This window comes from Lichenostomus cassidix, chromosome 28 (genome assembly GCF_008360975.1).
Source record: "Lichenostomus cassidix isolate B80296 chromosome 28, HeHo_3.0, whole genome shotgun sequence".
NCBI lineage: Eukaryota > Metazoa > Chordata > Aves > Passeriformes > Meliphagidae > Lichenostomus > Lichenostomus cassidix.
The window spans coordinates 5,013,615-5,036,015 of NC_139508.1; the positions used below are offsets into that span (position 1 = coordinate 5,013,615).

Genomic DNA, 22,401 nt, shown 5'->3' on the forward strand with positions numbered 1-22,401 from the left:
GGTCCCACGGCAATGGCTCCTGCAGCGGCAGCTCGGGTTGGGCTGAACCGAGACGGTAAATCCGGGCAGGGGAGAGGACAGGGGAGACCCGGCCGAGGGCCCGGGAGCGGACAGGGACAGGGACAGGGACAGGCAGCAGGGGAGGCGGGCAGGGCCCCGCGGAGGTGTGGCATGGGCTGTCCCCACGGTCCCGCGTGGGGCAGGGCGGGTGGCAGCAATCCCGCTCCGGCAGAGGTGGCAGCAGCTCGGAGCTGCCCGGGGCTGTCGCGGGGCATCGGTGCAGGTACGGGGACCCCGCGGGGAGCTTGGCACGGTGACAGCCACCCACCCCGGCCGGGACAGCGCGGGCTGCGGGGGGACACGGCTGGGGGGTCCTTTGGGGTCTCCGGGGAGCTGCATCTCTCCAGAGCTGGGGGTGCCAGGGCTGCCCCTCGGGCGGAGCTGCCGCGGGATGCTGGCACGGAGCAGCGCCTGGGGGCGGCGGAGCCTCCTTTGCCTCCTCTGCACCTGAAACCACATCCGAGCGGCCGGAAAACAGGGCGAGCAGAGGGAAACTCATGGCTCGGGCACGTCCTGGGAGCTGGGGAAATAACCCTCGAGAGGCTTTAATGATCCACCCGGCCGGAGCGCGGGGGCGTTTCCGGCGTGCCGGGGACGGACGGTGACACTCACCCATCCGCTCAGCCCGTCCCTGGCCGCTGTCACTGTCGCCTGTCGCGATGGGTGACACGGGGGCGATGCCGGGCGGGGTTGGCGGTGGGGGAATCCCGGGGGTGGCTCTGGCTGGGCTCCCAGCGGGGCACTGGCATCAGGTGAGCAGCAGCAGCACCCACAGAAGAGGTTACGGGACCGTGTGCCAGCCCCGGCAAGGGGACAAGGGTCAGCCCAGTCCTGTCCCCGCCGGTTTTCGCCTGGGAAGGAGCAGGAGGGCACAAAGGTGCCCAGGAACCCCCAGCTGTGGGCACTGCCCGTGCCGGATCCGCCGGGCGCTCCCAGGGAGCACAGCACTCTCCCACCAGTTCCTGCCCTCAGCTCGGCGCTGATCCGGTGATTTCAGGAACAAAACCCGCACAGAATTCCCGTGGCAGCGGTCGGATCAGCCAGGGACATAAATCTCCACGTGTTTCAGCACCCTGGGCCAAACCCTCGTGGCGCTGTGCCCACTCCTGCTTCAGCCTGACTTCTGTTCAGCCGTGCAAGCCTCCAATAGCCCAGAACGGCATTTTTGGGGTGAGAAAGCCCCACTTTGGGACTTGTTAGCACGTGGCACACCACGGGGATGCTTTACAGCTGGAGAGCTCAGGGATGGGATGTTCCCCGCCGGGCTGAGAGGATCAGCTCGTTCAACCCAGGTGATGATTTGGGGAACATCCCGTGGGTTAAGAGCTCACTGCTGGGCTCACTGAGGTGTGGGCAGTGGTCACAGCATGTCCTGCACCCTTGGCCATCACTGTCCCTCCCTGGCCCCCCAGGGAGCTCCGGGCTGGGGCCAGAGCAGGGTTTGGCTGTCCAGGCTGTCCATCCACGTGGCTGGGGCTGGCAGGGAGCCCTGGCACTCAATGCCAACCCTGTTCCTGCCTCCCCAAAGTGCAGTTTTTATCTCTAATTACTGAGATGATGAGTGAGCTTTGTCAAGAGCTTTCTTGGAATGGAGGTTTCTTGGATACCTCCTTGAAAATATTTTTCCAGCACTTTGAGTCACCTTTTCCCCCTTTTCCCCTGCTCCAGGCCCTGGCAAGAGGCAGCATTCCCAGCTGCCTGTGCAGGGCACTCAGCACCATGGAGTGTCCTGCCTGTGCCAGCTGCAGGTGCTCAACAAGCCCTGCTTTTGTTTGGCTCCGTTTGGGAGCAGGGATGCTTTGGAGCTGCTGAGCAGAGCGTGGTTGGGGGTGATGGTGATCCTGGCTGGGCACAGTGGGGCTCGGAGATGGCAGGCCATGGTGGGAGCATGATGGATCAGCAGCTTCAGGCCTGAGCCTGAGCACAGGAGGGACCTGAGCCTGAGCACAGATAAAGGCAGGAATTCCAGTGTGTCTTGGTGAGACTCAGGGTCCAGCCCTGATATTGCCAATCTGGAAGCAGCAAGCCCAGGAAAACACCCTGGCATGCCTCATTGTCAGTCCCACCTTAAATATCAGTGTCCTGGAGTGAGGAGTGAGGGCAGAAGATGCTTTGAGCCATGGGTCAGGGCCCTGGGGGCACAGCCAGGGGTTACTGGCCTGGAGCAGCCCCACTGGGTACCCCACCCATCACCCTGGCTGGGGCTCAGTTCTAGAGCAAGCTCCTGAGAAGGTGGGTCTGTCTCCAGACTGACCACGCTGCTGGGCCTGGCCTTGGAGCTGTCTTGTCCCAGTGATAAGCTGTGTCTCACCTTGGCCTCTGTCCCCTTTGTCACCTCATGTCTGGACTTCCAGGCTTGAACCTGGACCTGGTCAGAGGGAGCTTGGCTGAGGCTGAGGTCAGGGCTCATCCCTGGCCCTGCCCTGACTGCCCATGGTTTTGACCTCAGAATGGTTTGGGTTGGGAGGAACCTTCAAGCTCATCCCATCCACCCCCTGCCATGGGCAGGGACACCTTCCACTAGCCCAGGCTGCTCCAAGCCCTGTCCAGCCTGGAGCACTGCCAGGGATGCAATCAGGGCAGGGATTGTCACCTCCACCAGTGCAAACCAAGAGACACTGCCTGGCTTCGAGGGCTGTGAGCAGGTGACTCAGTTTGCCCCATTCTGGATACCCTCAGCTTCATCCTGTTGGATTTTCCCTGTGGAGCAGCTGCCTCTGAGGGATCCCTCCGAGGGATACAAGCCTGTATCCCTTGGCCTGTTTATGATCCCTGAGGAGACACCCCATATCCCTATCCCAGGGGAGCCCATCCCTTGCTTATGAGGAGAGAGGGAAATGTGCTTGCCAGGAGCAGGAGATGGAGAGGTTTGGTGTCCCCCCTTTGTCCCTCTGCTACCAGATCAAGCCCTGTGTGTCTGCAGGGAAAGGTGTCCCCAGCTGGCAGCACCCCTGGGACAGGGACACGAGTGGTGTCACAGCAGGAAGGAAGGTGGGAGATTTGCATTTCTCTGTATCAAATCCTATTTTGCCTAAACTACATGGGAGCAGCCAGTCTGGGCACTGAGAGGCTTCTGTGGGCTTTCTGTAAGGAAGAGATCTCATCCCTCCAGGTATCATTGCTCCTCCTGCTCCCTCTGATCTTTGGGACAAACAGTAACAGGAGCTTTGGGATGCAGCAAGAGTGTCTCACCACCCACAGCAGCTCCCTGAAACCCTTCCTTCCTCCTCAGCCATGCTGTGAAAACAAACAAAGCAACATTTGGGTCCAAATTTGCCTAGAGCAGCCGTGGCTGCCCCTGGATCCCTGGCAGTGTCCAAGGCCAGGCTGGACAGGGCTTGGAGCAGCCTGGGGTAGTGGAAGGTGTCCCTGCCATGGCAGGGGGTGGATGGGATGAGCTTTAAGGTCCTTTCCAACCCAAACCATTCTGGGATTGTGTGTGCAGAGCTCAGGGGTGTCATTTAGGATCCAAGGACAGTGACAGCACTGAGTCCTTGGTGGAAAAGAAGGATTTTGTGGATCAAAGCTTTTTCTGGGCAAACCTTTGGCTGCAGAGGCAGAGGTGCTGCTGGTGTTTAGGGTCTGTTTGACCTGAAATGAGGTGACCTGGAATGAGGATGGATGTCCAGCTGGTGGCTCTGTGGTGTGTTGGGACAAACCAATACCCACGAGGAGCAAGAGAGAAGTTGATACTTTGGGTAAAAGGATGGAAAAAAGTGATCAAAGGAGTGAGATAAGAAACAACGGCAGGGACTGACTGGTGGTGGGATTATTTAATAATTAGGTAATTAATGCTTTATCCCTCACTGGCTCCTTTCATGTAAGGATCACAAAGAGCTTCACAAACATTAATTAATCTTCCCCACCATCCCTGCAGGAAGGTCACAGAGCCACCGAGCGTAAGGGGAATCTTGTCATTGATGGAGGTGGCTGCTCCCCCAGCATGACGGGAGCTGGGTGGGATGGCAGGACAGCGAGAGCTCCAATTCCTCACCAGTGACTTCAAATGATTTCCCATAACTCCCCCTGAGGGCAAAAATGGCTTTGAGTTGTCACAGAGAGCTGGGATGGGCGAAGGCTGCTCGGGAGGATGTCCCTCCCACAGGGTGTCCTGCCTGGAGCTTTGGGACTTGGAGCATCCCAGTGGGATCGCGCTGGCATTGCCCAGGGTTTCAGATGTCTGTGGCTGTCCTTGTCCCCAGGTCCTGGCAGTGGTGCCAGCATGGCTGAGCAGCTCCCAGCCCCAGGCCGCCCGTGTGGGAAGCAGAAGCTGCCAGGTCAGTGTGCAGAGGGTGTGGTTGGGGAATTTTCCCTGCTTTCAGACAATTCACGAGGAAGGTGGATGTGGGACGTGGTTGTGAAATGGGGAAGAGGAAGATTTGGGGTGAGGATGGGCTGTCATCTGGGGGAAAGGTGTTGGAATGGGGCTGGGATGTTCCCTGCTTGGCACTGGGATGGCAAAAGTGGAACTGGGAGAGGAATGATTGTGACCAGAACAGCAAAAACTGGGATCATCCTGCGCCTGGCCTGAGCAGGCTGGGAACCAAACCTGAGCCCAGGGGTGACACAGGGGGTTTGGGCAGCACTGCTGCAGCTCTGGAAGGGTCTGCTCTCCTGGAAATCCACCCCAGCCATGCCATCCCTTGTCCTTGTGCCCTGCGAGGCTGGTGGCAAGGCTTGGCTCCCACAGGAACTGCAGGATGTCCCTTTGCTTTTCCAGCTTTCACCTGGGAGGTGAGGGCAAACGACCGCAGCTACCACCAGCAGTTCAAGAAGAAATTTGCCTTCTGCCTGAGCAAGAGGAAATACTCGGTGAGCCAGAGGGCCCTGGGCCACTCCCTTACCCAGCCCCACATCCCTGGGCTGCTGGTGGTTGGGGGGACATGACAGAGGTGCTCCAGAGGGCTCTCCAGAGGAGTGGGGAGTCACACAATCCCCAGGAGGAGATGAGCTGCTCCTTCCCTACCTGGTGCCCCCCAGAGCTGTCAGAGAAGGAGCAGAGCTGTCAGAAGGAAACTTTTGGGTCTGGTGGTCTAATCAAGATTTTTCAAGAAGTTTTGAGTGAGTAAAACCGGATTAATTTTTTTGCAACTAAATAACATCAAGGTCAGTTATCTGGGCTTTAGATCCCACAGTTAGAATCACTGAACATTCTGAGTTGGAAGGGACCCACAAGGATCCAAGAATCCAACTCTTGTTGAATAACCCACATGGGGTTCAAATCCCCAAGGAAAGGATTTTGTTTGCAATTTTAAATGGCCTTCGGTCTAATAAATCCCTTTTTTTCCTTATGGCTTTGATAAAATTTTTAAGGCATCTCCTGTTCCATGAAAAACCCTAAAAGCACCAGAATGTTCTGGCATTTGCAGAGCAGATCCCTGATTTCCCAGGGCTGATCCTGGCAGTGGCTGTGACCTCCCTCTCCTCCGCAGGGCAATGCCATCAGGACAGCCAAGTACAACCTCCTCACCTTCCTGCCCCTCAACCTCTACGAGCAATTCCACCGCATGGCCAACGTCTACTTCGTCTTTGTCATCCTCCTCCAGGTGGGGTGAGCACCAAGGGAACCCTGAGTGCAAGAGCTCTGGCCAAGGGGGTTCTCTGTAGAACCCAAGGGGGTTCAGTGTAGGGAATTTGGTCGAAAAATTTTCCCAGGATGAAGCTTTTCCATGGTGTTTGGTGTCTTTTAGGAATTCTGAGGGGTTTAAATAGTATTAAGTTTGGTTACTTTAAATTAAAACCGCCCAACATCAGCAGGACGTGGAGATGCTGGAGCCAGGCCAGAGGAGGCCATGGAGGTGCTCCAAGGGCTGGAGACCCTCTGCTCTGGGGCCAGGCTGGGAGAGTCTGCCAGGGCCTAAAGGGGCTCCAGGAGAGCTGGAGAGGGACTGGGGACAAGGGATGGAGGGACAGGACAAGGGGGAATGGCTTCCCACTGCCAGAGGGCAGGGATGGATGGGATATTGGGAAGGAATTGTTGGCTGTGAGGGTGGGGAAGCCCTGGAATAGAATTCCCAGAGCAGCTGTGGCTGCCCCTGGATCCCTGGCAGTGTCCAAGGCCAGGTTGGACAGGGCTTGGAGCAGCGTGGGATAGTGGAAGGTGTCCCTGCCATGGCAGGGGGTGGGAAAGGATGAGATTTTCCCCTTCCAACCCAAACCACTCCATGATTCTATTACATGGGTTTGGTTTGGATGTAGGTGAAGCTCTTGTAGACCACACCAAAATAGAAATCCATCCCTCTGAAGTCAGAGACCCAGGAGCAATTTATACCTCAAAAAGAGGTGAAAACCCACCAAAGCAGGTTCTGTAACAGAGATGTTGATTTGGTGACTCTTAGAGGGTTCCTGCCACCCTCAGGCACTGACTGGAGAGTGAGGGAGTCACTTGGTCCCCACAAGTGTCCCAAGGTGTGAGGGAAGTTGTGCCAGTGGTGTCAAATTCTCCTTGTCTAGACCTTCCCTGAGATCTCCACGCTGCCCTGGTACACTCTGCTGTTCCCCCTGGGCTGCCTTCTCCTCATCCGGGGGCTGCGAGACCTCATCGATGACATTGTGAGTGTGGGCTGGGGTGGCCCTGGGGACACCAGCAGGAAGGGGCTCTTGGCTGAACTGAGGAGCTCAGGGGTCACTGTCATCCATCAGTCCTGAGGCATCATCCACTCCACCACATCCTAAACTTTTTTTATTTTCCCTTGGGAAAGATGTGACTCCCTGGCTGCTTCCCTTGGGCTCCAGACCCCCATCTCTGTCATCTTTAATACCTTGACCATTGGCTCCAGTGCCAGCTTGGTCCCCAGAAAATTCCCCCAGGGAATTCAGCCTCTTTATTCATCAGGGGACATCTCCCCATCACTCGGGACGAGGCAGTTGTGGCATTAAGGGGGTTGTTTTTCCAGAAGGGGAAGCTTGGCATGGCCCATCCCTTTCCCTCAGCCTCCCTGTGTCCCTCTGCAGGGCCGTCACCGCAGTGACAGGAGCATCAACAGCAGGCCCTGTGAGATCCTGACTGGGAAGAGGTGAGAGGCTCTGGAAGCTGTGCCTGTGCTTCCCACACCCATGGGGAACCATGGGGCAGCTGAAGTACTGAGAGCCCCTGAGCACCTGAGAGGGGCTCTGGGGGCACTGGGCCTGGCTCTGCAAACTCTCATCACATCCCAAAGTCCAGCTGTTCTCCAGCTGTTCATATTCTGGTCTACAAAAGCCCCAGTTTGCAGTGATGGGCTGGGGGAGGCTTTCCTTGGCCACAGAATTCCTGCAGGTCATCACACCCAACCCAAGGAGCTGTGGCTCTGCTCTGCAGTGTTAAGGCACACAGTCTCCATGATGATATGGCAAAGACACTTTATTGCAATTATCCAGGGTTCCCAAATTGTTAGTTTGTTATGAGTTTCCACACTTGTGAGGCACAACAAACATGCTTAACTAACCACCATAGACCATGATAGGAACAGCATCAGGTGTAACCAACAATGAGCCCTTATTGGTTCTAATAATTGTTTTACAATTATCTAACTTTGTTTTTCTCCTCTAGCTTAGCTGAGTCATTCCCAGAATGCTTTTCCAGTTAGCCAAAGTCACAGAAGTGAGCAAGGATTTTCCAAGGGCAGCAAGGCCCTCACTTTGCAAGGCCTTTCTGCTCTGCAGCACTGCTCAGCACTGGTCCAGGGAAGGATGAGCTTCTCCCACCATGGCCAGGGTGCTGACAGTCCCTGTCACCCATGGGTAGGGGGACATGGATGTGGCAGCTGGCTCCTGTGCCACCCTCAGTGCTCAGCCCTCCGGAGGTCACCACGGTGGCACAGGAATCTGGAGATGCCATTCCTCCAGGAATTTGGGACAAACACGGCCTGAACCACCCACAGCCCCCACTCCACTGCTCTGCAGGGACACAAACTTGTCCCCTCAATCCCCCCGCAGCTTCCGCTGGCAGAAGTGGCGTGACATCTGCGTTGGGGACATCGTCCGGCTGCGCAAGGACAGCGTTGTCCCGGTGAGCAGTGCCCGGAGCTGGCTGTGCCCTGGGAGGGAGTTGCTGACCAGAGGCTCATCCAAGTGCTCTCTCCCCTTTTTTGCCCCTCAAGGCTGATCTGCTCCTGCTGTGCAGCTCTGAGCCCAGCAGCCTGTGCTACGTGGAGACTGCTGACATTGATGGGTGAGCACAGGGACAGGGACAGGGACAGGGACAGGGACAGGGACCCCTCTGGCCAGGGGGACAGGGGCTGGGGCTGAAATGTCCAGTTTTGGGGACCCTCCAGCACTGGGAGGGCTCAGCAGAAACCACAGGATGTGGGAGATCCTCCAAAACCCAAGCATGCAGACATGGGCATTTGAGCCCCAAATTTTGAAAATGGGAGTCCAAAAGTTCTGGTGAGGCTTCCACAGAGCACCTGGTGAGCTTGGGTGTGTCTCTCCATCTCCCAGCTCCCTCCCAGCCCTTCCTCCCACCTCCCAGTGCAGGAGGATTTAATGGCAAGGTCTCTGGGCCAGGGCTTTCTTCCTACACGAGTGCTCCACATGTGGCACAACAGGTCTCTCTCTGTCATTTCACTGCCACCACTCGTGTAATCAGCTGATAATTAACGGCTGTCTCTGTCCCGTGGGTCCCACAGGAGAATAAACAGCTCTGTTACCCCACAGGGCTGTTTAATTTTCCCTTCCCTGACTCTTGTTCACAGAGAAACAAACCTGAAGTTCAGACAGGCCCTCCTGGTCACCCACCAGGAGCTGGGGAGTGAGGAGAGCATGGCTGCCTTTGATGGTGGGTCTGCAGGCTGGGGGAGGATGTGGCCAATCCCACTGGGATGGGATGGATTCAGCCTCAGGAAGGCTCTGATCCCCATCCCCAGCAGTCCAACTGAGGCTGGGAGCCAAAGGCCTTTCGTGGAGGCACTTCTGTGATGGATCCATCAGGGTTGGGCACCTTTTCCCTGCCCTAGATCTTGATTTGCCCACTGGAACCAAGGTCTTGGTTCTCAAACCTGAGCTCAGACCCTGGACATGTCTCCCTCTGCTCCTGCACAGGGTGCAGAACTCTCCCCTCTCCCAGGCCTGGGGATGAAGGGTGTTGTGTTTTCACCTCCAGTTTCCAGCCCAGGGAGGTTCCTGCACTGACCAACCTCCAACACCCCCATTAGCCTCAATTTGAGCCACCAAACCCCACCTAGAGACACCCTGACAAACCCTGAATCTCCCCAGCCCCTCTCTTTGGAGGGGACACGAGGGATTGGGAGGGGAGGAAGGTTCTCTCTCGCCCCTGACCCTCCCTGTGCCAGGGCGAGTGACGTGTGAGGAGCCCAACAGCCGCATGCACACCTTCACGGGCACCCTGAGGTGGCAGGGCTGCAGCCACGCCCTGGACAGCGACAGGATCCTCCTGCGGGGCTGCCGCGTCCGCAACACCGCCCTCTGCTATGGGCTGGTGCTCTACGCAGGTGAGTGCTCTGCCCGGGCTGGGAAGGGCAGGAATCATCCAGGATTCTGGGGGTTTTAAGTTGCCCAAGTGCTTCCAGCACTGGCAGGTGGCATTCCAGCTGGCACAAGGTGGAGGAGCTGCTACTGAGTGTCCTGAGCTCTGCTGGTGTTGGGAGGTGAGGTGGTACCAAACCTCTCCTCATCCCAGGTGATATCCCAGCTGCACCTCATCCCAGCTCCTATCTGAGTGCAGCTCAGGGCTGGGCTGTGGGAGCTGTGGGGAGAGGGAGGGCTGAGATCTGCTGTGAGTGTCACGTTTCAGTGTGCAGCCACAGCTCGGTGGACACTGATGGGGGAGATGGGTCCTTGGGACTCTTCAGGGGTGGGGAAGTCTCGTTATGGAGGAACCAGCCTGACTGACCTGCAAGTCAACCTGCTGGGGACTTGCATTTTTCCTTCTGAAATGTTTCTTGCCTAGGGTTTGATTCCAAAATTATGAGGAACTGTGGAAAGATCAAGCGGAAGAAAACCAAGCTGGACCACATGATGGACCGGCTGGTGATCGTGGTGAGTGTGGTGCCAAGCTCTGCCCTGCTCCTGGGTGCCTCACAGGGCTCCTTGGGAGAAGCCACATGCTTGGGTGGAGCTGAGTTTCTTCAGCTTGCAATATTTTTTCTCAAACTATCTTTGGTTTAACATGTTCACAAAATCTGAGAGTCCCAGAATGGATATGGTTGGGAGAGACCTTAAACCACATCCAGTGCCACCTCCTGCCACAAGCAAGGACACCTTCCACTAGCCCAGGCTGCTCCAAGCCCTGTCCAACCTGGCCTTGAACACTTCCAGGGATCCAGGGGCAGCCACAGCTGCTCTGGGCACCCTGTGCCAGGGCCTCCCCACCCTCACCTTCCCTCTGGCAGTGAGAAGCCATTCCCCCTTGTCCCCAGTCCCTCTCCAGCTCTCCTGGAGTCCCTTTAGGCCCTGGCAGGGGCTCTGAGATCTCCCTGGAGCCTTCTAGAGAAGAGTCTGGTGGGAACTGTGATGGGATGTTCTCATCCTGGGACATTCTCATCCTGGCTTCCCACCCCAGATCTTCCTGGTGCTGTTGGTGACATCACTGTGCCTCGCCATTGCCTCTGGGTTCTGGGCCAGGACATTCCAGGAGAAGCACAGCTACCTGGCTGCCCTCTACCAGCACACAACCCCTGCCCAGCAGGCCTTCCTCAACTTCTGGGGCTTCACCATCCTCCTGAGCATCATCATTCCCATGTCCATGTACATAACGTAAGGACCACGGAGCTTGGAAGGGACCAGGGCTCAGCACTCCCTCACCCAGGATTGGGGCCACAGCCCCAGAATGGGGCTGCACTGAAGGTCAAGGTGTGGCCCAGGTCATTCCCATGTGCTCCCTTAGCTGGGAGAGGGGAAGGGTGGACAGGGTGTGTATCCTACAAACACCAAGGATGTGCTTTGGGATCTTCCCAGGGGAAAAGCAGAACAGGGATCCAACCCTGTGCTGATGTTGGGAATAGTGGGCAGGCTGGGAATGGCTCTGAGGGAGGTGCTGCTCCCACTGAGCTGCAGCAGGGTGGGGAGGAGAAGGGCACAGCTGCACTGAGCAGGCAACAATCACAATCTGTGTTGGAAAAAGCTCCTTCCAAACTTTTGGGTCCTTCACTGGACCTCCAGATCTGTGAATTTGGTCACCAAGGGCCAGAATTCCAGAGGGGAGCCCAGGACCCAGAGGGTGATGAGCCTTTTGGAAACCTAGCCACGAGCAGTGAAAACCCTCTGCCCTCCCCCAGCCCAGAGCAGTAGGATCACAGTGGGGAGTTCCCCTGCCCTTTCTTCCTGTGCCAGGTCCCCAGCTCCCCCTGGATTGTGAGGAACACCAAATCCTTCTCCCTGAATTCTCCTCCTGGACTCCCTAGGTTTGAATTCATCTACCTGGTGAACAGCTGTTTTATTAACTGGGACCTGGAGATGTATTACAGTGCCAAGGACATCCCAGCTGAAGCCAGGAGCACCAGCCTCAACGACCAGCTGGGCCAGATCGAGTACATCTTCTCAGACAAGACAGGCACCCTGACCCAGAACATCATGAGCTTCAAGAAATGCTGTGTCAACGGGACCATCTATGGTAACCTGGGCTGGGACAAGTTTGTAGGGCTCAGCTGAACCTGGAGCTGGTTCTTTCTACCCCTCCTGGCTCACCAGGGCACTTGGGGCACTTGGATTGATGTTGGTGGAGCAGATGGTGCTGTAGGAATTCACCTCATCTCCCATGTTTTTGGGGCCACCACGCCTGAGGTCTCACAAGGTCAGGGCACAGTCCTGGCCTCCAACATCTCCAACTCAACTGAGATCAGCAAAGCTTTCCTGATTTAAAAAAAGGAATCCCGAGCAGCTACACCAACCCTGGCCTGGGTGAGGTGGATCCTGCCTGGAATTGTGAGCTGATGCTGGCCCAGGCAGAGGAGTAATGGGAGATTGGCCAGGGGCACCCGTGGATTTTTATTTTCTATTAAGGTCTGGTAGAGAAAAAGGAGCTGTTGCTTTTCTTCTTTGCATCGTTTTCTGCTGAATCTCCAGCTTGGTTTCCAAATCTGGGCACTTTGAGGTTTTCGGGTGGAGGAGGCAAGGAAATTATCATTTCCCTGAAGGTGTTTAATTAGCGAGAACACCTGTAATTGCTCTTTGCTTTTTTGCATTTTTGTTTGTTTGCTTTGGTTTGGTTTTGGGTTTTTTTTTGTCTCTTTGTGTTCTTCTGGGGGTTTTAAAATATTTTTTTTACATTTTTAGGTTCTTAGTTTTAATGATTCTTCTTGGTTTTCCCCTCAAAACCTTGAAAATTGCCAAGTCCTTCCTCTTCCCATGGCTGTACTTACTCCAGCTTGTGGCTCTCTTTGGGAGCTGTCTTGATGCTTAATTAGTGAAATTTAATGAGTGGTGCAGGACCAAGTTTTAGCATGAAACTCTGTTTTCCTGAGATAAGTATCAGGTGCCTGAGCCGAATGGACAGTGATAAAAGCAAAAAGGAGGGCCAAAAAACCCTAGCAAAGCTTTTAATCAGGAATAAACCCAATTTTCCCTGCCTGGTGTAGCACATTGCACCTCTGTGGAGCAGCATTGTCCTCATGCCAGCAGTTTTCGGCCAGAAGAATCTCCCAGGAAATGCAGGTGAAAGTAGACCTGAATTTTTAACATCAAAATTATGGTGAAAATCTGAACAAAAAGCCAAAAAGCGAGCCCTGGATATCCCAGTGGAGCCCAACACTGAGCAGATGCTGAACCAGTGCCTTTTTACTGAATTTTTGGCCAGCAGGAGCAGGAATCTCTGCAGAGAAGCTGCTCCAAGCCTTCTGCCAGCCCTCTATTAACTGGATTCTTTTTATTTTGGCAGGTCCAGGCACAGGCCATGAGAACAAACAGCCACCGGTGCGTAAGTCCCCCTTCCACATGGCCCTGGTGACACTGGTGACACCGAGCACAGCCTGGTGCTGAGGAGCTCCCTGCTGAGGGGTCTCAGAGGGGCCTGGAGAGTTTGCCCCTCCTCAGCTGCCATCAAGGACAGGGGAATGGGGTCATAAAGCCATGCAGCTCTGGTTTTTAGGGTTTTTCATTCCCAGCTGTTTTACATCACCCCTTTGGTGTGGGCAGTGCAGAGCTGGGCTCACCTCTGGCCTGGGTCTGTGCCAGCAGAGTGTCACCGTGTCACATGCCCAGTGCTCCTGGGGACACAGAGCACAGATCTCTCAGGCTCCTGATCCTGCCTGTGCCTCTTGCAGGGCTCGGGGCAGAGCTGGGAGCACCCTGGGGAGCAGAGGTTGGATGTTTGCGATGCGAAGCTGCTGGAAGCTGCCCAGAGGGACAAGGACCCTGTGCTGAGGGAGTTCCTGAGGCTGCTGGCCCTCTGCCACACCGTCATGGTGGAGGACAGGGGAGGTGGGTTGAGGAGCTCGGAGCAGGGCTGAGCTGCCCCTCGGGGCACTGGGGCTGGGCTGGGGTTTGGCAGTGCCCAGCAGAGCTCAGCTGTGGGGAGCAGGGGCTGTGGGAACCCAGGGGTGGCTTGTGTCACTGTCCCTGTGTCATGGAGGTGTGTTTGGGGTTGTTTTGAAGCTTGTGGGTGGGAATAGAAACACAAGGGGAATAATCCTGCCTGGGGTAATGAGCAAAAGGGATCATGGAATCCCAGAATGGTTTGGGTTGGGAGAGAACTCAAAGCCCTTCCAGTCCCACTGCTGCCATGGGCAGGGACACCTTCCACTAGCCCAGGTTGCTCCAAACCCTGTCCAGCCTGGCCTTGGACACTGCCAGGGATCCAGGGGCAGCCACAGCTGCTCTGGGCATCCTGTGCCAGGGTCTCACCACCCTCAGAGGGAAGAATTCCTTCCAAATATCCCGTCTCTCCTTGCCCTCTGGCAGTGGGAAGCCATTCCCTGTGTCCTGTCCCTCCATCCCTTGTCCCAAGTGCCTCTCCAGATGAGACAAGCAGGACTGAGATTCCCCAGCCTGGTAGCTCAGGCTTTAGGGTGTCACAGCCACCACTGGGAAAGAACAGGGTATTTGAGCTGTGCAGGTGTTTTTAGGCCAGGAGAGTCCATGTGTAATCCCCACTCCTCTCCTGCAGACCAGCTGGTTTACCAGGCAGCTTCCCCGGATGAGGAAGCACTGGTTTTGGCAGCCAGGAATTTGGGTTATGTCTTCCTGGCCCGGACACAGGACAGCATCACCATCAGGGAGCTGGGCAGGATCAGGACATATGAGGTGCTGGCCATGCTGGACTTCAACAGTGAGCGCAAGAGGATGTCTGTCCTGGGTGAGCAGGGGGGTGGGGTGACTCAGGGGGCCCTCCAGGGTCTCTTCCATGCTCAGCCCTACAAGGAATGGCACTGGGATGGCTGAAGGTGGCCACAACTGGCACCAGGCTCCTTAGGATCATCCTGGACATCCCTGTGGATTTGCTCACCTTGGTGAAGGCAGTGAGAAGGGTTTGAGCAGCCAAGAGGGAGGCAGTAAATCCAGGGCTGAGAGGAGCTGTGTGAGGAGCTGACCTCACTCCCTGAGGCCTGACCCTGCCCTGTGCTGGTGCAGATCTGGGGATACTCCTGTGCTTCCTATGGCCACAGGTGGAAAAGCACCAGCAAGCCCTGCAGTGCCTTCTGGGGGCCAACACAGGCCAGCATGGCCACTGTGCAGGGACAGTGAGGAGTGGGAGCCACCTCTGAGGGGACTGAGGTGTCCTTCTCCCCCTGGCAGTGCGAGACCCCCAGGGCACCATCCGGCTGTACACCAAGGGTGCTGACACCATGATCCTGGAGAGGCTGCAGAGGCGAGGGCACAACGAGACCCTCACTGAGAGGGCCCTGGATGTGAGTGCCACCCCAGCCTGGGGGGACAGCACTGCTCTCCCTCCTGCTGCCTTTGGCCTGGGTGTCCTGCAGTCCCCTGCTGCTCTTTGTCCCTCTGCCTTAGGGATTTTGGTTCTTCCTCCTGCTCTAGGAGCCTCACCTGCATATGGGACAGGGGGTAAGAGGGCATGGAATCCACCTTGGGTGTTCTGCATGGGCCAGCTGCATGCCAGGGTGCTCGTGGGGAGGCTGTAGGACTGGGGAAGGGAGTTGGAGCCTAGAGAGAGACCCCCAGCTCCTGGGTGTCTCTGGCTCTGCCCATGGCTGGCCTGGGGTGATGCCCTGGTCCTGTGAGAGTGATCCTGGGGAGGGAGGAGGGAGGAGAGTCCTGATGTCTCCTCCCTGCAGCGCTTTGCAGAGGAGACGCTGAGGACGCTGTGCGTGGCCAGCAGGGAGGTGAGCGAGGCTGAGTTCCGTGCCTGGAGCCAGAGGCACAGCGAGGCTGCGCTGCTGCTGCAGGACCGTGCACAGGAGCTGGACAGGCTCTACGAGGAGCTGGAGCAGAACCTGCAGGTGGGATGGGGATGGGGTCGGGAGGAGCTCTCTGTGCTCCAGAGGGCAGGAATGTGGGGTTTGGCTCTCCAGGATGAGGGGGTGAAGTGTCCAACCCAGTGCCCATCCCCAGGGGTGGCTTTGGGACATGCCAGTGGACACTAGGGCGATACCTGCCAGGTTGTGTTCACCCCAGCCAGGGCTGCTAGTCGGATCCAGGGGTGATTCCCACCTCTGTATCCTGCCCTACCCTGTGTCATGACACCCAGTCACCCTCTCCAGCTGCTTGGGGCCACAGCCATCGAGGACAAGCTGCAAGATGGAGTCCCTGAGACCATCCAGCTGCTGAAACTGGGCAACATCAAAGTGTGGGTGCTGACGGGAGACAAACAAGGTCAGTGGAGGCACCCCCAGAGCCCCCAAGACATTTCAGCCTCTCCCCAAACCAGGACCAGAGAGGAGAAGGTTCCCTGGGGGTGGGCAGGGATTGGTTCTGCTGCTCCCTTTACTCTCCAAGAGCAGCACATCCCACAGACTGGGGGAAACTGAGGCAGGGGAAGCAGCTGCTGCCCACCAAGGGCTGTTGGAGCCCAGGGCTGGGGGCTGCCCCGGGGTTAGGGGAAGCAGCATGGCCCATTGACAGCTGGGTGTTGCAGAGACTGCAATGAACATCGGCTACGCCTGCAGGCTGCTGACGGACGACATGGAGATCCTGGAGGAGAAGGAGGTCAGGTGAGGAATCATCACCTCCTGGCTCAGGACACTGCTGTCCCTGCTGAGGACATCCGAGGGCAGAGGAACTGGGGCAGGGTGGGCAGAGCTCAGCCCAGCCAGAGGTGTTTCTCCTTCCCTGTCCCAGCCTGGCTGGCTGTGGTTCTCATCCACTGAAGCTTTTCTAGGCCTCCCCAGCTGTTTCTGTGCCCACCGTGTGCTCTTCCTTGGCAGGCTTTGACCAGAAGGGGTTTAAGCTTCTCTCCAGCCTGTAAACCACAGGGAGAGAGGCTGATTTGTGGTATCAGTGAGGCCTTGGGGCCCCATTTTGTCCCCCCTGTTCCCACCATGGGGTACCATTCCCATCTCCCTGGCTTTGAGATGATAAAGGCCCACACTGCAGGTGTCACCAGCACTCCCAGTGTCCCCAGCCCAGATCCAACCCCCTCTTCCTCCCACAGCGAGATCCTCCAGGCTTACTGGGAGAGCAACAACAACCTCAGTGGCACTGGGGATGCTTCATGCAGCAGCCACCTCTCCCAGCAGTGCCCAGAGGCTCCATGCCACAAGAGGAGAGCCATCATCGTCAGCGGGGACTTCCTGGTAAGGTGGCACCTGGATGCTCTGCTCTGCTCCCTGCCTTATAGTTGTTCCTACCTTGCTGATATCAAAGCCTTGGGTGGCACCAGCACGTGGTGCCCCTCCTGCCCAAAAGGTAGGAAAAGCCCATTTGGGGCTGGAGAATGAAGAATGGAGAGGGGAACAGCCTTGGATTGACCACTGGGTGTTGGAGGACTTTGACCAAAGCTGCCTCGTGCTCTGGGGTGGCACAGTAGTGAGGGCAGAGCAGGATACAGAGATGGGAATCACCCTTGGATCTGACCAGCAGCCCTTGCTGGGGTGGACACAACCTGGGAGGTATCACCCCAGTGCCCACTGGCATGTCCCAAAGCCACCCCTGGGGATGGGCACTGGGTTGGACACTTCATGCCCTCATTGCCATGGCCATGCTGGGACATACTGGGCTCACAGCACCTGCTGTGTGATAAACTTGGAGAAAACCAGAGTAACATTTTTGGAGCATTTAAGAGCATTGTTGAGGAGCTCAGGGCTCTCATGCTCTGAGGTCCCAACCACGTGTGCTCTTCCCTAAGGACAAAATCCTCCACACGGGAGAGGTGCTGAAGGAGAAGAAGGGGTGGCTGTGGCAGTGGCTGCGCTGTGACAAGGCTGAGGTCTCGCAGGACCAGGCAGGTCTGGTGGAGAAAGCCTTTGTGGATTTGGCCACCAGCTGCCAGGCTGTGATCTGCTGCAGGGTGACGCCCAAGCAGAAAGCCCTGGTGGTGCAGCTGGTGAAGAAGCACAAGAAGGCTGTCACCCTGGCCATCGGGGACGGGGCCAACGATGTCAACATGATCAAAAGTGAGGCTTGGGCAGGGGGAGGTTGGGGTTTGGCCAGTGTGTCCCGCTGGTGATGGTGGTGCCCCATTTGTCATCTCCACCACCTCACCCTCCCCTTTGGGTGAGGAACTGGGAGGGGAAGCCCCAAACCAGTTCCCCACATTGCTGTGCTGGGAGGGGAGGGAGAGGCACAGGACAGCGACCAGAATAGGACAAGAACAGGGTGGCCCTCTTGCTTTTGGCATCTGGGATGAACCTTGGTGAACCTTCAAACCCCAACGTGGGCAGCTGGCAGAGCCACCCCTGCCCCTCCCAGCAGCCTGACATGGGGCTGTGTCTGGAATATCCAGGACATGGGATAGAGGGGGCTTGTTCTCTTTGCCCATCACTGCTGGATTCACATTCCTGGGGACAATCCACGGGGAAATCAAGCCCCCAGCTCCCCCCAAACCTCCCCATGTGCATTTCCCCCCGCAGCTGCAGACATCGGGGTGGGCATCAGCGGGCTGGAGGGGCTGCAGGCCGTGCAGTGCAGTGACTACGCCCTGGCCCAGTTCTCCTTCCTGCAGCGCCTGCTGCTCGTGCACGGCCGCTGGAATTACCTGCGCGTCTGCAAGTTCCTCCGCTACTTCTTCTACAAGACCTTCGCTGGCCTCCTGGCCCAGGTGTGGTTTGCCTTCCACAGCGGATTCACGGCTCAGGTGAGGGACGCAGGGGTCATGTCCATCCTGTGGAGGTCTCTACAGCAGTGTTACAACTGCCCCTGCTCAGGATCCCCTGCAGGGATCGTGCCTGGGACTGCCTGGAGCAGACATCATCACCTCAGTCCCCTTTTCTCCCTTGCCACCTCCAATTTCTCGGGGCTGCCTAGCTGAGACACAACCGGTTATCTGCACTTTACCTGGCTGGATTGGAAGAGATTCCAATGGGGAATCTTCTCTGGGGAGATTCAGGATGTCCTCATGGGCTACAGCTCAGAGTTGGACAGATGGAGGAAAAGATCCCATGGGCATTAAGCTGATTTCCTCCAAAATGGGAGCTTTGATCCCATGACTTGACCAGCACTGGGTGGCTCCAGCCCCCTTCTCTGTCTGCAGCACAACCCTACAGACAGTGTGGGGCTGACGCAGAGCCTGGGCCAAGTCCATGGTGATTCCATGTTTGGATCTGAGTGTCCTGGGGCCTGGGCATCCTTTCTGAGCCTTTCCAAAGCATCTCTGAGCTCACAGCTTCTCCCTGTTCCCTTCTAGCCTCTGTATGAGGGCTGGTTCCTTGCACTCTACAACATTTTCTACACTGCCTACCCCGTGCTGTCCGTGGGCCTTCTGGAGCAGGTAAGGCTTCCCCAGGCTCACCCAGCCCTGTGCCACCCTCGGCAGGGGGAATCAGCCCTGCAGTCACTGCAGCCCATCTGCACAGCCCTTTGGGCCAGGCCATTTGTGTCTTGGTGGGCATTTGGAGCTCATCCTCAGTGCTGGGGTGCCTGTGCCCCATCACCCCAGAGCCAATGGGCAGAGGGACCCACTGCAGCTCTCCTGAGGGTGTGTGGGGTGGGGTGGCCCCATCCTGCTCCCCCAACCCCTGCATCTCCTCTGGGATGCTCTCCTGGCAGGATGTGAGTGCCAAGAAGAGCCTGGAGTTCCCTGAGCTCTACGTGGTCGGGCAGCAGGACGAGCTCTTCAATTACCGTGTTTTTGGCGTCACCCTCCTGCACGGGGTGGGCACCTCCCTCATCAGCTTCTACATCGCGCTCTGGGCCTTTGAGGACCACGTTGGCACCAAGGCTGTGGGTGACTATGAGTCCTTCTCTGTCACAGTGGCTGTGTCGGCGTTGCTGTCGGTCCTCGTGGAGGTGAGCTGTGATCTGTTCTTCCCCCATCCTGCCCCACCGCAGATCTTTAGGGTCCCTGGGCTCTGGCACTGTCCCTGGTGGCTTTATGGCTGGGGGATGATCTCTGTGGGATGGAGGAGGAATTTGGAAGAAGCAGCTGAATGAGGAAGGATCACCACGGCCCCTGTGAGGCTCTGTGTGCTCTGCCCTTGTCCCTGCAGATTGTCCTGGACACCAAGTACTGGACCGTGTTGTCCTTCTTGATGGTCACAGCGAGCCTGCTGCTCTTCTGCCTCTTCTCCTTCCTGACCCAAAGTGCTGATGCCTTCAGGATAGCCCCTGCCATCTTCCGCTTCCCAGGTGAGGTGTCCTGGGGATCCCACACTCCTGCCCTTCCCCAGCCAGGGGAGCCCAGCCTGGCCTTGGTGCCACCTTGTTTGCCACCTCGTAGATCATCTCATCACCACTCCCTGATCTGCTCTCTTGACTTTTAACTCCAGTTTAGGTGCCATCTCCTCTTTAGAGCCCTCAGCGCCTTCCTGGGTGGGGTCTGTCCCCAACAGCTGCACCCTCTGTCCTCCCCACCTCCCCTACCCAAACATCACCCCCAAATTCCTACTTTGGCAGATGCCAGCCGGAACGCCCTGACTGACCCCTACGTCCTGCTTGTGGTCCTGCTGTCCCTGGTGGTCAACACCCTCCCCTCGCTCACTGTCCACGCCTTCAGTGCCATCCTGGGCAGAGGCACCACCCAGCAGGTGAGGGCTGGGGGGGGCTGGCATGGGGGGGACCTGCCTCCTGCCAATGTTGGTGTCTGGGGCTGGTGATGGGAAGGGGGAGGCTCTGCAGGGACACCTGGACATGTCACCTCTCCTTGGTGGCCCCACTCATGGTGGTCCTTCATGACACTGGAGCCCAACTCAGACTCCAGGGGCCTCTCCCCAAATTGTTCCATGGCCCAGCAGGAGGCCAAGAGACCTGGTCCAGCTCCTGGAGAGGGTCTGCTTTTGGCTGCAGTAAGGAATTGTCCTCCAGGACCCCCTGGGAGGCCCCAGGGTCTGGTTCAGGTCCTGGTGCCACCCTAGCCTTGGTGGAGCTCACCCCCATCTGGGTTGGGGGTTATACCTTCCAAAGGGTCCCAGGTGGGAGCAGGGGTTGAGATTGTTCTCCAGAGCTCGGTGAGCTTTGCAGACCCCTGGGACAATCCCCACATTCCTCATCCCATCATGGAAAATGAGGTCATGCTGGATCTGGGAGCCAAACCCTGTCCTGGTGGAGGGTGTCCCTGTGTGTCCCACCTTGGGCTGAGGGCTTGCCTGGGAGGTGTCCCCAGCCCGGGTGGGAGCAGAGGCTGAGATTGTTCTCTGGAGCTCCATGAGCCTTGCAGACCCCTGGGGGAATCCCACATCCCTCATCCCCGTGGAAAATCAGGTCATGCTGGAGCTGGGAGCCAAACTGTCCTGGTGGAGGTGCCCCTACGCTTCCTCCATGCTCCCCCTCGGGGTGAGGGCTCTCCCGGGAGCTGTCCCCAGCCCTGATCTCCCCCTGTCCTTGCAGAGGATCCACCTGCAGGCCAAGCGGGACCCGGAGCCCTCGGTGGAGCTGCGCTCCCACATCCCCCGCGGCTCCTTCCGCCGCCGCTCCAGCTACGCCTTCTCCCACCAGGAGGGCTACGCTGGCCTCATCACCCGCGGGGACAGCCTGCGAGCCAGGGCCACCCACGGCACCGCCCGGGGTCCCCTGCACCCCGAGGGACCCCCGGCTGTGTCCCCCCTGCACTGCCCCCCGGTGTAGCTGCCCCGGTGTCAGCCTCCCACCGTGCTGGGGAAGGGCAGCAGGGCACACAGCTGGCCTGTCCCCTCCTTTCAGGGACCACCTTTGGTCTGGTCTGCTGGTTTTGCAGCCCCTGTGGCTGCAGAGGGGCTGGCCCAGCCTGCGGGGATGCTGCTGCTGGGCTGTGTCCTGCAGTGGCTCTGTGTCCCCACACTGTGCACAGCAGAGCCCGTGAAGCTGGGAAAGCCACTGACCGCTGCCACCCAGCTTGTCCCCTCGCCCTGTGTCCCCCTGGCTGGCAGCCCCTTCCCTCTGCAGAGCCCTCGGGGCCAGGGTTCCTCCTGTCTGAGGTTGATCCAGCCCCAGGCTGGACCCACAAACAGCAGTGCTGCTGACCCAGACTCATTATTGCACCTCTGAATTAATGAAAAGCCCTGATGAGAGCAGCAGTGGGGCTGGGTGGGGCTGCAGCCTCTCACCCCTGGTCAGTCCCACCCACAGGGCCTGAGCTGCAGCGGCTGCACGAAGAACCTCCTTTTGTCTTCCCCACCACGGGCTGGTTTAGATCTTGTGGCTTTTATGTCACAGAATCCCAGAACCCCAGGGGGGTTTGGGTTGAAGGGACCTTAAAGCTCATCCAGCCCCTGCCATGGGCAGAGTCACCTTCCACCAGACCAGGTGGCTCAGACTTGAGCAGTGTAACTTGAAAATACTCCCTAATTTCTGGAGGGGAAGCCAGGTATGATTGATTGACTGATTGATCACCTGCAGGTTTTTCTTCTCCAGCCAGCCCAGCCTGGCTCCTGCAGCCTCTGCATGTCCCTCCCCACCATTCCCACCTCCTGCCTTTGCTGTCCCTGCACAAGGGCCAGGTGTCCTCTATGTGCCTTGCCCCATGTCCACACCACTCCCCCAGGTCTGGTGTCCCCACCTTTGGGGACAACTTGTGGCCACAGGCTCTGCAAAGCCCCACAAAGCACTTCTGGGGGGGATGTGGATAAGTTCTGCCTGGTGGGCACAGGGGACACATGCCACAGAGCCAGGGCCACCAGCAGTGGCTGCTGGAGCATTTGTGTGTGAACAACTGACTGGTGACTGGGTCACCCTTTTTGTTGGTTTTGGTTTTCAATTAAAAGGACTTTTTAGCTTTTCTCTCCTCTCCTGTAAATCTCTGCTACACCACGAAGGGTGAAAGTGGCACAGAAAGGTCCTGTGTCCCTCAGTCTGTGCCAGCAGCGCTCGTGCCACGGCAGAAGGCACAGCAGGACAGGAAATTTGGGTACAAAGATACACAATTAAATCATCCACGGG

General features: G+C 57.6%; 1 protein-coding gene across 2 annotated transcripts; it reads left to right on the forward strand.

The window, feature by feature from the left end:
- The first annotated feature begins 201 nt into the window (after positions 1 to 201).
- ATP8B3 (ATPase phospholipid transporting 8B3) lies at positions 202 to 22,241 on the forward strand. Of its 2 annotated transcripts, none has more exons than XM_085040245.1 (28): positions 202 to 283; positions 4,263 to 4,337; positions 4,781 to 4,872; positions 5,493 to 5,606; positions 6,514 to 6,612; positions 7,015 to 7,076; positions 7,978 to 8,050; positions 8,142 to 8,212; positions 8,736 to 8,818; positions 9,333 to 9,491; positions 9,950 to 10,038; positions 10,562 to 10,755; positions 11,403 to 11,611; positions 12,875 to 12,909; positions 13,260 to 13,416; positions 14,102 to 14,290; positions 14,731 to 14,843; positions 15,231 to 15,395; positions 15,657 to 15,768; positions 16,031 to 16,106; positions 16,547 to 16,688; positions 17,240 to 17,507; positions 17,964 to 18,187; positions 18,737 to 18,820; positions 19,099 to 19,338; positions 19,539 to 19,677; positions 19,945 to 20,075; positions 20,875 to 22,241. In XM_085040245.1, the coding sequence occupies exons 2-28, from the start codon at positions 4,283 to 4,285 to the stop codon at positions 21,109 to 21,111; spliced, it is 3,612 nt and encodes a 1,203-aa protein (XP_084896371.1). In that variant the 5' UTR covers positions 202 to 283; positions 4,263 to 4,282; the 3' UTR covers positions 21,112 to 22,241. The 2 variants fall into 2 exon arrangements, with proteins under 2 accessions (XP_084896371.1, XP_084896372.1); XM_085040246.1 differs by having other exon boundaries at positions 11,466 to 11,611.
- The last annotated feature ends 160 nt before the right edge of the window (positions 22,242 to 22,401 follow it).